The 17,247-nt window shown below is 37.7% G+C and overlaps 1 protein-coding gene across 4 annotated transcripts in view; it reads left to right on the top strand.

Moving 5' to 3' along the window:
• The window catches only part of FREM2 (FRAS1 related extracellular matrix 2), a 136,715-nt gene that overhangs the window by 95,105 nt on the left and 24,363 nt on the right, over nucleotides 1-17,247 (top strand). For 2 of the 4 annotated variants that reach the window (XM_061345079.1, XM_061345088.1), the window contains exons 7-16: nucleotides 3,908-4,057; nucleotides 5,401-5,610; nucleotides 5,855-6,052; nucleotides 6,677-6,841; nucleotides 6,919-7,101; nucleotides 11,252-11,382; nucleotides 11,832-11,990; nucleotides 12,860-13,163; nucleotides 15,623-15,754; nucleotides 16,345-16,676. In XM_061345079.1, the coding sequence (XP_061201063.1) occupies nucleotides 3,908-4,057; nucleotides 5,401-5,610; nucleotides 5,855-6,052; nucleotides 6,677-6,841; nucleotides 6,919-7,101; nucleotides 11,252-11,382; nucleotides 11,832-11,990; nucleotides 12,860-13,163; nucleotides 15,623-15,754; nucleotides 16,345-16,676 (1,964 nt within the window). Of the gene's footprint in view, nucleotides 1-3,907; nucleotides 4,058-5,400; nucleotides 5,611-5,854; nucleotides 6,053-6,676; nucleotides 6,842-6,918; nucleotides 7,102-11,251; nucleotides 11,383-11,469; nucleotides 11,645-11,831; nucleotides 11,991-12,380; nucleotides 12,498-12,859; nucleotides 13,164-15,622; nucleotides 15,755-16,344; nucleotides 16,677-17,247 lie in introns of those variants that run through there. The other 2 variants (XM_061345098.1, XM_061345106.1) reach the window with 2 other exon arrangements.

Genomic DNA, 17,247 nt, shown 5'->3' with positions numbered 1-17,247 from the left:
TTAATGCTAGCTGTGATACTGAGATGCAAGTAAGCATTTTGTAGGGATGTATGCATTGTGTGGGTATGAGCCAGATGAGGTTCAGAATAAATTTGCTGTGTTTGTTGTTATGTAAATCTAAGTAGCCATATCAACCATAAGGGCTTATTATTTTGGTCTTAGCATTGCATTAGCATGTCTAGACTTTACCAGAACAGACTGTAGGCTTACAAAGCATTGTTTTGCACCCTCTGCATTACCATAATGTTCACATCATAGCCTTTTTTGTACTGTGCATGGAAAGAAAACAAATCTTTTAGGAATAAACAGTTTGACACCCCTAGGAAAAGATCAATCATGAGGAGTCTGGTTGTAATGACTGCTTCTCCTACTTCCATTATCTAAATGTCAGACTGACAGGTCTGTTTTCTTCTATTATTTCTCTCTTCCTGAGAATATATATAGATATATGTATGTATCTCTCACTGGAAGCATATATCACTGAAAATCACTTTAGTATTAAGGCTTATCAGGGTTTCAACACAAAAGGGTCTGTTCTTTTGTGTTTGGCCTACTTATCCTGCCTTACGTATTACTTGCAGTAGCAGCCCAAGCTGATTGTGCCCCTTGCATATCTTAAAACCAACTTATTCTTTTGCTGTGTCCCTCTAAAGTAGACTACAGATATAATTTTGAAAACAAAAGCCTCCTTGGAAATAAGCAGCTTTGTGCTGTCTCATTTATTTTCTGATGTACCTTCCAAAATAGGCCTATTTCTAACTGCATAAGAGGTGTGTTTGTTTTCCTGCTTGATGACTGACTAGTGCTGTAGTTGATATACACCTGACTCTGTAAGTACAAAGGCAAGACAAACTTTAATTTCTGTGCCAAGAAACCTGGAACTAAAGCTCCTAACCTTTCTCCGCTGATTATTGTAACTTCATGCCAGTGAAATCTGTGGGTCTGAATAAAAAAAACTCTAAAAAAAACCTTTCTCTTATTTCTGTAAAAGGAACCATTAAATTTGCAGTGGTCTCTCTTCAGAGTGATTACTAGATTAAAGATCTGCTGTAAGTGAGCCCGCAGTCATTGAGCAGTGTTTTCCAGCCATGACCTGAGAAAGACAATGCTTTCCCTGTTAGTGGCTTGGCTTTGTTACTTCCCCTGGGGAGCTACTAACACAGCTTACAGGAAATGAACTTGCAAAACATTTGTAAGGATTTGTTTCCTAGGATGGGTAATCATGTAGAATGTGTCTTCCATTGATGATACATGCCTCAAAAAGTGTGAAAAACTTACTCTGGAATACTAGGCAACTATAACTGAGGGTTTAGATTTTTTTATGTTTGGCTGTGACTACAGGAACAAACAGTGCATAAGGATTCTTCTTCAGCAGCAGTAAAGCAAGCATTAAGATAACACTACAAGAAATGAACAACATTTTCTTTTATATCTTCCATCTGTTTTAAGGCAGATCATCTAAGTTCCCTGTGTAGTCAGTGACTAGAAGGGAATGCTTTCAGATGTCCTTAGTTTTTTCTCACTGCAATGAGTGAGCCATTCCATCTCTCCTTTTGTATGCTCATTATGCTGGAAAACCTCCTGGAGTGGCCTACATTTGCCCTTGCAAAGTGAGAGCAAACAGGCTGTGATTGTGAGTATCTCTCACTTAAGTGCTTCAAATGTGGTGCAGCCAAGTCCAGATCTGTTTCCAGAAATATTGGGACATCAATATAAAGAGAACAGAATTATAAGAAGAAGATAGACTTGGGAAAGTGTGTTAAATTTTAAGAATACTTGTTCAAGAAATTACATGTGTTAGATTTGATAATATTTTTAACTGCCTTTATCTAAGTGTTGGCACATTCATAACCATTTGGTCTTACAGGCATTCTGTATTTTTAAACCCTAAAGGCTGGATGAGACACTGCGAATTTTAGAGGATCATTGTATGTCTGAAATGTGACATTTCTTTGCAGATCTAATATCCAGTTCTGCAGTATCCTTTCATCAAAGTTAATAATAGTTATACAAAAAGGTCTGGAGATAGTATCCTGTTCACCTGTTAAAAATGTTTCAGATAAGAGTCCCAAATATAAACACAACTATTGACAACTCACTCACTATAGGCAAATAATATGAGATTGATGTGTCTCTGCCTGTGCACACAGACACACATTTAAATACACATAATGTTGATTAAATAAAATAAATAAATTTGAACTGAAAACCTTCTTAACTTCCAAAGTTAGACATTTGCCAAGTTTGTCTTTCATCCTGCTGAGGTTGATGAACTTGATCATGCTCAAGCAGATCTACGAATCTGCACTATTTTTCGTTAAATGCATTCAGTTACATCAATTTGTAACACTCCATGGTATTAGTTTTAGCAAGTAAGAAGATAATCAGGTGCATTTGTCAATTGTGAAATACAGGAAATACCTTGGAAGCAGAAGAGAAAAATCTTTTCTCCAAATCTTCCAATCTAACTCCTTAGTTTTAAATTCCTATTTTACATTGTTAATTTTTCTATCAAAATAAATAAGCTGTATACCATAGAGGAGATTGTTGCCATGCACTGTGTAGTCAGTCAGATTGTTCTCAAGTACTTCAGAAAAACTTTTGTTCCATTGTAATAGAAGCTATAGGCTTTGCAACATACAAAAAAATTTCAGTAAATTTGACTAAATTATGGAAATTATCATTAAAAAGGATTTATGTCTCCTCCTTTAGGTATTTTGTACCTGTTCTGTGTGCTAGGCATAGATCTGTAGAACCATAATATTTTCCAGTAATTTTCTTTGAATTATTTCTTTTTTTTTCTTCTGTGCTTGATGGAGGGGAAATATTCCTAGTGCCACTGACAAAACGCTGATTGATCGCTGTGATCTTTGTCAGCTTAAGTTGGGCTGGTATTTTCAAGCACATTTGTGGTATTGTAAGCTCCTGATTATAATAAATTCTTACTAGGCAACATAAGAAAACTGTGATGAAATACCAAGAGAATTTGTGTAAGTCTTCAAATTACATCCCAGGTATTGGGGTAAGCAGGTAAGATTCATGATGCTCAATGGGAAAATTGAGGCACTGACTGTGTGTGCTTACTCATATGTTAGAAGCAGGAGTTAAAGCAGTAGAAAAGGGAAGCTGATATACATGCAGGATGAAACTGGGCTATGTTTTTAAGCCCAGTTTCTTTGTGAAATTGCTGTGGGTACAAAAACTGGAAAAGGGAGGTAAAAATGAGGATAAACAATATGTCTGTTGAGTGAGATAACTTAACCTCCTTTGCTTTTTGCTCTTCTTTCTTATAGACTGTGGAACTTAAATATTAACATAAGAGACTATGCACATTCCAGTTTGCATGAAATAAGATTGATTTTCTTTTAAATGCTAGGTGTGGGGGATCTAAAATGAAGTATTTGCCACTTTGGTTAGCTAGAAAAAAAATTCCAAAAGCAGCTCCAGTTATATATCATGTTCCAGTCTGGTTTTACCAGCAGTAATCTATGAGAACATTCAAGTTAAGATTTCATTATCTATATTTACCTTTGTCTGTTTGCACCAAAATGAAAAATGCAAGGAATTTTCTGGCTTGTGCACAGGACCCAGCTAATAAGTTTAATGAGATAGCACATTTGATTGTGCACACAGATTCATACCTCTGCTGACACACAAAGTTGAAACTGTGGGAGGCAAGAAAAGGAGCACAGCACTTGTGTAACAGCTGTCCCAACACAGGCAAACCCACACTTGAAAAGAAATCCCAAAATACCTGGAAAAAAAATCTAACCCTAAAAAAAAAGCTTTATTTCACTTACTGAAAAGTGTGAAACTCTCTCCATTGTCTAGTGTGTATTTTATGCTTTCTTGTTACCTTCTATGTATGATAAAGAAACATTTATGGACATTATTCTTCTCTCACCAGAGCCAGTATTCTACTTTGGAAATTATGAATATTACGTTGATGAGAGTGCTGGCTATGTTGAGGTAAATGTCTGGAGGACTGGAACTGATCTCTCTAAAGCTGCCTCTGTTACAGTGAGGTCTCGCAAATCTGAACCAGTAACTGCAGAGGGTAAGTTACTGTTTAGCTTTAGCTTCATAATGCCTCTCAACAATAAATGCTGGTATATTTGTTCTTGATACAGATTCACCTACATAACACAAAATTTATATGTGTCTTGCTCTTAGCAGATTTTTTTTTTTTTTAGAACAAATTAAGTAGTTATGGAACTTCTCTCAAAGAAGTTAGTAGGAACAATTGTGAAGTACAGCACTAAGAAATGGGGGGGGGGGTGATATATTTATTTATAGTAAAAATCTTAATTCATTGTGCTAGGACCTCTAGCATTCAAAACTGGGAATGGCACAGCTCTTGGGCTCTCTAGTCTATTGGCTACAGCCTGAAAGCTCTGACATGGCTGGCTGCCTGTAAAGCCATGAGCCTGGTTCTTGGTGTTACACAGTGCTGCGCTGGGCTGCCAGTCCTGACATCCTGCTTTAGAGGCGAAGCTCTGAGGTATAGAAAAAGCAGGAACTCTAGGCAAGTGCCTTTCTGACGATGGCCTTTAGCCTTGGCAAATTCACAGAATTCCAAACCTTATTTCAATTTCAATGAAACTGTATCCCCCAAAGCTTTGTTTTAACAGTTCTGCTCCTTATTCCTCACAAAAACCCCCAAATGTTAAGTCCCAGTCCTTTACTAAATTCCTAGATACCTTTAATGCTTTGGTTCCAAGACAAAGTGTCATGTTTAGGTAGTATCTTGTTTTGTTAGGTTTTTTCTCACTGGTTTGTTATGGATTAGCTTGCTTTGGTGTAAATAAAACAAACAAATAAACAACCAACCAACAACAATAACAACGAACATAAGAGCAAACCAAACCCAGTTCCCAGATCAGTCTGTCTTTAACATTAAGTTGCCAGATCTCACCTGACATGGTCTGAGCAGAATTTCTTTTGGTTTCTATTAATTCTGGCTTACACAACTCTTCTGAATAGGAGTTCTTCCTCACAATCAGCTCACTGGCCTTTTCTCCTTCCCTTTTTACATTAGTCTCAAAACTTCTACCTTTGTTACAGAACGATACTAAATTTCTTTCCAAAAGACTTTGCTTCATCTCCAAAGCTTTTTGCTTGCTTTAATTTCTTACTTAAAACACACTTTATTAGTTTTACTGGAATAACTGTTGGTTTACAACAGAACAGAATCAGCCCCATTTTGTGACTTGAATCGCTATACAAAAAGTAGCTTAATATTGACTTGTTGTATTCTATAGTCCAACTTATGGATGGTCATTATTATTTAAAAATATATATTTACCTACAATTGACTGCCTAATGATAGGTATTTTTATTTTTCATTACATGAAATTCTGTATATGAATTTGATATGGTTTATCTCTTTTCTATCGGTAGCTGGAGTAGATTATGTAGGCATCAGTCGTAATTTGGATTTTTCCCCTGGAGTCAATATGCAGACATTTCGTGTGGTAATTCTGGATGACCTTGGACAGCCAGTGTTAGAAGGAACTGAGAAGTTTGAGCTTGTGCTAAGGATGCCCATGAATGCTGCCCTTGGAGAGCCCAGCAAGGCCACCATCTTCATTAATGACTCAGTGTCTGACTGTGAGTAATTTATTTTTTTACCTTTTCACATTTATGCAGGAGATAGCACTTGTCCTTTTCAATCACACTGAAGGCAGTGAGTCTGCATGTTTCACCTGCAGTTGATGTGTTATGAAATTTGTTGTCTACCTGTTTATATTATATATCTGATGCAGTGTGGTTTACCTAAATTTGAAATATCAGCAGGGAGATATAACTTTTTCAATTGTACTTTACACATGCTTTTTCATGTTTTTCTGCCCAGTACCCAAGATGCAGTTTAAAGAATCTGTATATGTAGGCAATGAAAATGATGGACAGATTTCTGCCATGATATATAGGAGTGGGGACATCCGATACACATCCACTGTGAGATGTTATACAAGGCAAGGTTCAGCTCAAGTAATGATGGACTTTGAAGAACGTCCTAATACTGACAGTTCCATCATCACATTCCTTCCTGGTAAGCTTTTGGTCTGATTTTAGAAGCCTCTTGTCTACCATGTTTTGTTTCATTTTGCTTTGCTTTGTTTGTTTGTTTTGTTTTGTTTTGTTTTGTTTTAATTGTGTCTTCTTATAAAGTAGTTACAAAAGGCCACTCTGGAAAACCAAGCCTTTTCCATATACAATGGGCAGAGTACACAAAAATTATGTCTCTTTTTGTTTCACGTCTGACCTAGAGGGATAACCAATAGGAACCAAAGGGACATATCTTCATATAGATTCAGCCCGAGTGCCAGGATCTTTTTGATAGCAAAAGCAGGCTCACCGTAACACAATATCAGAAGCACAACCTGCTGTCAAAAAAGAAACTTCAGAAGCTCTGCTCTTTGTTGAGCAGATTTCTGATAAATATATTTAACTTACACTGAAATAGAAACTTGTCTTAGAAAAGTCCCAAAATGGGGGAAGGTAATGATTACTAATTCTGCTTTCACTATTATTATTACTCATTAACTTATACAATGTCAAGGTAGATGCTTTCACCAGCAGAAGCAGCTGTGGTTCCTTGAGTTTGGAGAGAAGTGCTGTAGTAGAGCAAAGAACAGCTAGGTTCTGCATGGTATTACCTTCAGAATTATTGCAGGTGAAACTGAGAAGCCTTGCACATTGGTGCTTATGGATGATACTTTCCATGAAGAAGAGGAAGAACTACGTCTGGTTCTTGGCACTCCAAGAAGTGATTCTTCCTTTGGTGCTTCCATTGGTGAACAAAATGAGACGCTGATAAAGATTCAGGATGATGCAGACAGTAAGAAATTATTTTGTTGTTACCAGCTTCTGGAAGTCTATTTGTGCACTCTAAAAACATTTTTCTTCTACTTACAGAGGCTATTATTAAGTTTGGTGAGACCAAATTTAGTGTGAGCGAACCAAAGGACACAAGGCAAGTAGCAGTTGTAAAAATCCCAGTGCTTCGTCTGGGAGACACTTCAAAGGTTTCTGTTGTAAGAGTTCATACGAAGGATGGATCTGCTACTTCTGGAGAAGACTATCACCCTGTATCAGAAGGTAGGATCATTCAGATGATTTTAACATCCTACCATTTGCTTTTATTCATGACTATAACAAAACGTCTGAAAGATGAAATAACTTTATGAATAGAATACTTTGCAACTACATCCATTTTGCTATACAAATTCAGTATGGGCATTATCCCAGTGGTACACAACACCATATTCCTCTTTGTATACTAGATATCAATGAAGATATTTACAAAAGAATTGTGGCTCCTTTGAAAACATCTGCAACTTAAGTAACTGTAGAAGAAATGTGTGAGTGCCACCTTCGTAACATTTGCAAAATGTAACACTATTACTCTGTAAAAGCATCCGCTAATAGGATATGCTTGTGTAGCTGTTTCTCAAGCAGTTCATTAAGCAAATGGCTTTTGCTTTCTGTAAGAATTAATGTCTATTTCTTTTTATTATTCTGTTTTCATAATAATCAAGTTTTCTTTATATGTCTGCAATTCACTACTTGCTGCTCCTTACTACTAATGAATGAGGAGAAAAAATGTGTAACAGAATGAGAAATTCCTTAGCTGATAAACTTCTTTCCATTAAATAGCCCACCCAAATGGTTCAGTAAATGACTGATAGAGTTTGTAGCACTGTGAATTTTTTTCGTATGAAATTTATAGTAATACAAGATACTAATGTGTCTTTTAAGATTAATCATTAATTGCTGGAGTGTTTTCAGTCTTGGCTAAACTATTTCTTCCTGGGAAGAATACAGGGATGTTGTCCAGGAAGCTAGGGACCAGGTTAGAAAAGCTAAGGTCCAGTTAGAATTAAATTTGGCTAGGGATGTTAAAGATAAGAGGAACGGATTCTATAGGTACATAGTGGATAAAAGACAGACTAGGGACAACGTAGGCCCCCAAAGTGTTCAACACTGTCCCACACAAAATCCTTCTTTCTAAATTGAAGAGATCAATTTGATAGGTGGACCACTCAGTGCAAAAAGGACTGGCTGAATGGCCACATGCAAAGAGTTGTGGTCAATGGCTCAATGTCCAGCTGGAGACCAATAACGAGTGGTGTCCCTCAGGGATCAGTGTTGGGACCGGTCTTGTTTAACATCTTCGTTGCTGACATGGACAGTGGGATTGAGTGCACCCTCAGCAAGTTTGCCGACGACAGCAAGCTGTGTGGTTTGCTTGATATGCTGGAGGGAAGGAATGCCATCCAGAGGGACCTTGACACACTTTTGAGGTGGGCTGATGCCAACCTCATGAAGTTTAACCATGCCAAGTGCAAGGTCCTACACCTGGGTTGGAGCAATCCCAGGCACATCTACAGGTTGGGCAGAGAAGAGATTCAGAGCAGCCCAGCGGAGAAGGACTTGGGGGTGTTGGTCAATGAGAAAATGAACATGAGCTGGCTTCAGTGTGCACTTGCAGCCCAGAAAGCCAACTGTATCCTGGGCTGCATCAAGAGGACTGTGACCAGCAGGTTGAAGGAGGTGACCCTGCCCCTCTACTCTGTTCATGTGAGACCTCATTTGGAGTGTTGTGTGCAGTTCTGGTGTCCTCAACATAAAAAGGACATGGAACTATTGGAACAAGTCCAGAAGAGGGCCATGAGGATGATCAGGGGACTGGAGCACCTCCCATGTGAAGATAGGCTGAAAAAGTTGGGGCTCTTGAGCTTGGAGAAGAGAAGGCTGCATGGAGACCCCATAGCAGCCTTCCAGTATCTGAAGGGGGCCCTACAAGGATGCTAGAGACAGACTCTTCATTTGGGACTGTAGTGATGGGACAAGGGGTAATGTGTGCAAACTTAAACAGAGGAAGTTCAGATTAGGTATGAGGAAGAAGTTCTTTTCTGTGAGGGTGGTGAGGCACTGGAATGGTTTGTTCAGGGGAGCTGTGAATGCACCATCCCTGGCAGCGTTCAAGGACAGGTTGGACAGAGCCTTGGGTGACATGGTTTAGTGGGAGGTGTCCCTGCCTATGGCAGGGGGGTCGGAACTAGATGATCTTAAGGTCCTAACTATTCTATGATTCTGTGATTCTATTTTGGTATCCAGTCCAACTGATAGGACTTATTTTTGAACATCCAGCAACATCATTGGGCTATTTCCAAATTACACAGAAGAAGAGTCATTTCCACTAGTGATATTAGAAGAGAAAAATTGTTGCCAATAAGAAAATTATCAACTCAAAACTTGCTCATTTCATTCACTTTGCTTCCTGCATTTGGGAGTTTTGCTCTTTCCTCCTGAAAAACACAGGAATTTTTAGTGCCAGCTAATACTTCTTCTGTATACATTACCTATATGCATTGCCTTGCTTACGCTCTCCCTGCTGTGCACTGACAAGGCATGGGGTCAAAGTTTTTAATGGAAACATGCTACTGCTGTAGGAGAGGCTCTAGGCCTCTGCCCAGAAGCCTTTGAGAAAGGTCTGTGTTCTACAGGGTTTCCCCACAGATTTCAGAATGTCTGTGGGTTCAGGGAGCCTGCCTACTCAGCCATGGGTACAAACTGGGTTATCTGAAGGAAGTGGGGCAAACTGAAATTCAGTAAAACTCTTAGCTCTCCCATAGCATGTTTATTACCATAAGGAATATTTTCATGGCTTAACATTTAAGGCTAAAGGATAATTAGACCACTTAATCAGACTCATTGTGGATTGCAAATTTCTCCCAGTTTCCCCCATTTACTTCTGTACTGAGCCAAATAACTTTCTGTTACAGAATATATATCCCCCAGAAAGGGCATCCAGTCTGGGTTTGAAGGCACCAGAGAGGATGAGTGTTTCATAGCATTTTGCTTTACTTTTCTATCCTTATTTCTCTTCAAATGTCATCCACTGCTGATTATTTTACCTGTCCCTTTAAAGTGCAGAGCTCTTTTAGTACCTGGTATTTTTTGTTTATTATGGTGTTTCAATATACTAATTAGAACATAGCTTTCTGCAAGTCTGTTTTTTTCTTTCTTCTGGTCCTCAATTTCTGTTGGTCATTTTTGTGCCATCTTCAGTTAATTTCAAATCCTGTAAAAAAAATAAATATAGTAGAAATGTACCTACTATTTTAGGATCACTCTCATCCATTCCACACACAAATGTAAAATATTTTCTGTACATCTTCCTTTAGTAAATGCATCAAAGAATGACAGTACTCTTCTAACTCTATCACTGTGATGGGTTGACCTTGGCTGGATGCCAGGTGCTCACCAAGCCACTCTTTCACTCCCCTTCTCATCTGGACAACTGAGAGAAAATGTGATGAAAGGCTCATGGGTCAAAGCAAAGACAATGTGTCACTCAGCATTTGCCATCACAGGCAAAACAGACTCCACTTGGGAAAATAAATTTTACTTATTACCAATTGAATCAGAATAGGATAATGAGAAATTAAACCAGATTTAAAAACCCCTTCCCCCACCCCTCCCTTCTTCCCGGGATAGATTTCACTCCCAAATTCCTCTACCTCTTTTCCCTAAGCAGCACAGGGGGATGGGAAATGGGGGTTATGGTCAGTTCATCACATATTCTCTCTGCCGCTCCTTCCCTCTCAGCGGTGGGTGCATCTTGGAGCCATCTGTCACTGGTCTGTCAGACATGGGGGAAGCTTCTAGCAGCTTCTCACAGAAGCCACCCCTGCAGACACCCCCCAGTACCAAAACCTTGCCATGTAAACCCAAGAAGTCAGCTGAGGTTGAACTACTTATTCGCCATGACCTCCGAAGTTTTTTTCAGGGAGTGCTTTTCAAAATACAGTACTTTTTGTGTAGCTCTAGCTTTGCGCCTTATTTTTGGCATATACCATTTATTAAAATGCATTTTCTTTGATTAAAACCTGGTAATACTTTTTATTTAGAATTCTTTACTCTTTTGGTCATACACATATGTTGCCAACATTTATGTAATAATTAGTCCCAGAGCATTTTCAAAATACTAAGTTGTTTTAGACTTAATCTTCGTCTTTTCAAATGTCTTTTAATGATTATTATGCCTGATTTTCAGTGAGTTCCACATGTATCCACCACTATTCATTATTATTATTTTAGCATCAAATAAGTTAAACTAAGTACATGAACATCTGTAATATGAAAAGGAAGTATTAACTGCCATCTCTTCTGTCTAGGTCTAGAATTATAGCTTGTTATGAACAACAGATTTATTTTTTAAATATCTTATTATGTTTTTTAGAAATTGAGTTTAAGGAGGGTGAAACGCAGCATTTTGTGGAGATTGAAGTTCTCTTTGATGGAGTGAGAGAGATGAGGGAAGCCTTCACTGTTCACCTGAAGCCTGATGAGAACATGGTTGCAGAAATACAGGTAACAAACTCATGCAAAGTACTCAACAGCAAAATCTTATGAACAGTTCTTCTTGGTTTCTGGTTTATAGCTTTGCTCTTCTTTTAGGTTTTATGCATGCCATCTTGGCTTGTATCTTAAAAGACAAAGAGGATCAGCCCAGCTGATAGAGTAGCACCTACCCAAAAGAGTTTGTTGGCGAGGCATGATTCAAGAGAGCTGGGACACAAGGTTAAAGGGTTTGGTATCTTCAGTGTTCTGAAAAGAAAGAAAGTAATTTTAACTCTTGCTTTTCTAGTCTGCTTTAAGCTTTCCAGTGCCTCAATCCTTTCTCAATAACTCATCCTATCGAGGTTTTAGAACTTCTTTTGGGGCAATATTTCAAAGGTTACACCTGATCAAGGTCCAGTTTGAATCCTTTTGTTTATTTAAATGTTCATGGAGAACCATTTCTGCCTTTTCATTGCCAGACAGCCAAGGCCATTGTTTACATTGAAGAAATAAACAGCATGGCAGATGTCACCTTTCCCTCTGTCCCTCAAGTTGCATCCCTTTTGATATACGATGATACTTCTAGAGCCAAAGACAAAACCAGTCCCATAGCTGGCTATCCTGTTGTCTGTATCACAGTGAGTATCTCTGTGGAAAGATGGAACAAATTTAGTATATGGTTTTTGCTCAGTGGATTTTAGGCACCCAGTATCAATCCGTATTGTTGTGAGTCACAGATGAGTTCAAGATAGAACTGTCCTAAGAGCTAATCTAGTTTGTCTGGATAATTAATCAATTTTCAGTAGGACAAAAAGCATGAAAGATATTTTACTTGTTCATCACTAAGAACAGTTTGATACTCACACTGTGTCTATGATTGCATGATCTCCCTATTACCTGCATTATCTTAACTGAATTTGCAGAATTAAAATCACTAGAGATAACAGATAAGCCATTGTTTTTAATAAGTGACACAGACTGGAAGATGAGTTGAAGTACTACAGGCTTCTTTCATTGTAATTTTGCAGCTGAAAGCTTTGCATGAGGAAAGTTTTGGTTCATCTGCATCTTCAGCTTGTTTCTCACACCATTCCTTACACACAGGAATGGATCATATGTTGAATGTATCTCACAAATAGAAATCAGTAACAACAACAACAAAAAAGAAGTCTTGAAATGCAAAGTATATTTGCAGAATTAGATGAAAGGGCAAAATTCAAGTTAAAGCAGCATGTGGGACTGTAGTTTGTGCCTTCATAAATCTGTTAGATTTTCACCCATAAACCATAATTTTAAATAGTATTTTTATTTCATTAAGAGTAATTAGAACTGTCTTTTAATCTGCCACAAGCATGCTTAAAGTGTCAGTATCAAAATAAGGTGATTTCTTAAGAGATTTACTGGGGTTGTCAGTTCTATGTCATTGTTGAGCTTTATGACCTTGGTAAATTAAAATTCTTGTGCTATGAAAGAAGTAAACTGTTAACATATCTGCCTTGTTCTGCAGGCTTGTAATCCTAAATATGAAGACTTTGACAAGACTGGTTCTATATGTGCCAGTGAGAACATCAATAATACTCTGACACGATACCGGTGGCTTGTAAGTGCACCCACTGGTCCTGATGGTGTGACTAGCCCCATGAAGGAGGTTGACTTTGATACCTTCTTTACTTCCTCCAAGATGATTACACTTGACTCCATTTACTTCCAAGCTGGTTCTCGAGTCCAGTGTGCGGCTCGTGCTGTGAATTCAGATGGGAATGAGGGTCTTGAGCTTATGAGCCCTATTGTAACTATAAGCACATCAGAAGGTAAGGCATCATCACCTGTTGCAAAACCCCCAGACCTCTTTTTGATCCCAAATTCTATCATAACAAAATTTGATTACATAATCAGGTGTTTGCCATCTCATCTTTTCTTCTGTTGTCCATAGAGATTGTGCAAAAACTTTCTTCTTAGCACAGTAGGGAATTGCAAAAAGAAAATGTTTTTTAACTTTGCTAGTCGCCCACATCCTTGAATAATTAACCACGTAGCAAATTTGCATGTTCAGTAGAACAGTATATAATGTGCACTGGCATTAATGAAACCTTGTTTCTCTTGAATTTTGAATTCAACTGTAGTAACATTGCAGTACAATCTCAGCTCCTGTTAGACACTGGAGAACCCATGTGAGAGTGCTCTTGCGAATACCTAGCCAGAAGAAAAGCTCCATTTGGCATTCAGGCCTCCCTGGCCTCAGTCACTGGACACCTGATACTCAGTGTCTTCCTTGACTAAAGACTGGTGTCCGATAAAAGGGCATAGACAAATCTTTTCATGGTTGAGGTATTCATAGTATTTAGCCTTCTTTTTCTGATTCCGTCTTTCTCTCTCTCTGATTGTCTGATACAAAATCACTACTGAATTGATGCTTCATTCCTTCAGCCAGCAGTTACTGCAATTTGCTTCCTTTGCCCAGCCAATTATTTTCATGAAACTCTTACTGAATAATGTTGTGAAGCAGAGGTGAAGAACTGACATGCACAAAGTACAGTCTGATAGCATATGCTATTTTGTAGTAGAAGTCACAGATACTTTTGTTTATTGTATAACGTGGAGAATGAGTAATCAGCAATCATTACAGACCATTGTATTTTATTACCCTTTTGCTGCCATTTTACGTTCTGTGTGTATCTCTGCTGCTTTTATATGTACATTACGTCTTCTGAGTTTTGTGAGATCTGATACTAGATAAATTATATGATTTTTCATCTGAAACATAATTTTAATTTCCTTGGTCTTTCCAACTAAATATTGTTAACATTTTATTTCCAGCTAAGTTAGGGCTTTAATGAGCTTAATGGATGGATTTTCTATTTATTCATTCCTGTCCTTTATTCCACATTTTGACTGTAGGCTCAAGTCACCTTTGTTTGTGCTATCAGGAATCCTACAAGCCAAAGAGGACAAGGCTAATTAACTCAGGCTCAGGACGTAATTGTCATGCATATATTGCTTCCAGTACCAAAGCTAACTTATGATGTGAAAGTCAACAATACTGAAGATCATGTACAATAAAAAGGAAATTATTAGATTCTATTTTGAAAAAAGTGCAATGATCAAAGCAACCTGCCAAAACCCTGTATATTTTGAGCTTTGATGATGCTTGACCTCCAGTGCATAGACCAAATTCTCAGAAGTCAGATTGTGCAAAAAAAATGTATTTAGCCTCTTTAGTACATTTTTCTTGCATTCAAGAAAAACAAACAAAGCTATTGTAGGCAGAAGAGAATTTATTTTTCATTATGCCAGAAGTTTCCAAGTTGGAATGTTGAGACAGATGAGGCCCACCAAAACTGATAAATTCTCCAAGAGGAGAGCCCTGCATTCTCTTTCTTGTAATCCCTCACAAATGGGCAAAGAGCAGAACATGAGTGAAGGAAACTGATGATTTTCCACATCTGCTGGTTTCTTTGGCCTTCACATGTCAATGTGCTATGATTCTTGTGGCCAGAATGCAGATGCTTTTACACTGAACTATGCAACCAGAAGTTGCATATATATCAGATCATATTTTTGCAAACCTAATCTTCTGGTCCTACAAACCAGGACTAATACTGGAACAGGTTGAAATAACACTGGAAAGGATTGCCAAAATAAGCTATAGATTCTTCTTTCTTGGAGAAATTAAAAATTCAACTGAACAAGGCCTTGAGCAACTTGATCTGACTTTGAAGCTGGCTTTACTTTGAGTACAGTATTTCTAAAGATCATTTAACACAATTATTCTGACTCCATTTTGGTCACTAATGAAACAGGAGGCTCATGGATTCCTGTGAAGGTATGTATAGGTCCAAATCCCAATCCTGGGCCAAAACAAACTGAACACTGATCAGGTATCTTCTGTAAAGCTATGTATGTGCTTAAGAGGGTGGGAGGAATTAAAGTGTATGCCTCTGAGAATCTCTGTAAGAAAGTATGGCACTTGACACTGACTTTGCAGGCATGCTTGATACATGCAACTGAAAATGTACAGGTGCAGTATCATCACCTGTTTCTGAAAATGTGGTCCAGTTGATCTGCATGATTTCTATATGAATCTTTTGCATTAAGTCCTGTTCAAATCTGGTAAATGCTGCTGAAAAGGGTTTACCTGTTATTGAAGAAAATTCTCCTTGTTTTGGGAACTTGTACAGTGAAAAAAAGTACATCTAAAAGTAGTGCAAAGGAAAGTATAGATTATAACCTCCGGACATAAAAGAAAGTTTTTTTCTCTTTTTGCCATCAGGTCTTTGTCAGCCTCGTGTGTCAGGAGTAGTCGGAGCAGAACCCTTCTCTGCCAAATTGCGGTATACTGGCCCAGAAGATCCTGATTATGCCAACTTTATCAAATTGACAGTCACAATGCCACATATTGATGGTATGGTATAATCAGCTAATCAGCTGTGGAGTTGAGAGAATTCATAAAACAAGCTGTTATTGAGCTATTTTATTGGTCATGTTATTTAAAATAGCCATGTGGGACCAGAGAAAAGCTTGATGTATGTACAAGTGCAGTTTGCATAACATACTGTGTTAATGCATAGTCTTTGATCTGAAGACTGTTTTCAGATTAATTGCATAGTTTACAGAAGTTTGGCTAAGTTTAGACTTCATAAAACTCCTTTGAAACACATACAGATATATCAAAGAAGAATTTATTTATTAAAAGACATAAAGCCATTTAATTACTATTTGTCTCTGAAAAATATCACAAATCCTGACTAAAAATTATGTTGGAGATTTAGAAATACTATATTTGACATTCATATTACAAAGACACAATTATTGTGGAGAAGTGTCGTACACACATAGCGTATCAACTTTCTCTGAATTCTGAAGTCTGTTAATTGCTGTATGTGCAAAATACAGAATCACTGAATAGCTTGCTTAGTGTTTGACAAACTGGCTAAATTAAGCAGCTCTGAACAGTGAAATTTAGTTATAGTGCTACAAATTAATGTTTTTTAGGCATGCTGCCTGTTATTTCTACAAGAGAACTCTCCAACTTTGAGCTGACACTTAGCCCTGATGGAACTAGAGTTGGAAACCATAAATGCTCCAACCTGTTGGATTACACAGAAGTGAAGACCCACCATGGTTTCTTAACTGATGCTACCAAAAATCCAGATGTGATTGGAGAGACTGTTCCGTATCAGTACAGCCCAGTAATTAGAGGATTTAATACCTTACGCTTCTACCGCAATCTGAATCTGGAAGCCTGTTTATGGGAGTTTGTTAGCTATTATGACATGTCTGAGCTCCTCACAGACTGTGGAGGCACCATTGGGACAGATGGACAGGTATGAAGCTGTAACTTGATTTTTTACTATGTTTTTAAAACAAAAGGTTTCCTTGGTAATGCGTCTATGCCTATAGAAATAAGTGGGTTTAGAATTAATTTAGTTCTAAAGTTGTTTTTTCTTTCTTAGACTTCCCCCAAAGTTAGTTTGTTTCTTAATAAAGCTATTAATATTCATTAAACGTTAATAGGCTATATGTGAAATCCATGTCTGATTGAAGTTAAGAGAGCAATTTAGTCTGAAGGAAATTTGCTGTGATTTTCTCCCAACACAATTTTGAAGTATTTTAGGACAAATCAATCCTACTTTTACTGTATAGTGAGCCACTTTAGTCTTGTCTTAGAATAAAAGCCTAAAGGATTGTTTTTAGCGTATTTATGCTATTGGGATATATACATCTATATATATACATATGTATAGATATAGAAATACACTAAATTACTATTAATCATGGTGTATCTTTAAAAAGAGTTTTAAAAAAATTGTGAAGACCCTTCTTGGTGATAACAAGTGACAGCAGTGTCCTACCAGGTGCTTGCCTCTGCTCAGCTCTTGCTCACTGGGTAACAAG

The sequence above is a fragment of the Neopsephotus bourkii genome, unplaced genomic scaffold (genome assembly GCF_033783945.1).
Source record: "Neopsephotus bourkii isolate Nb327-2 ecotype Australia unplaced genomic scaffold, CSIRO-AGI_Nbou_v1 NB_36, whole genome shotgun sequence".
NCBI lineage: Eukaryota > Metazoa > Chordata > Aves > Psittaciformes > Psittacidae > Neopsephotus > Neopsephotus bourkii.
The sequence above is the reverse complement of the archived record's forward strand: the minus strand, read 5'-3'. Positions and strand labels throughout refer to the sequence as shown.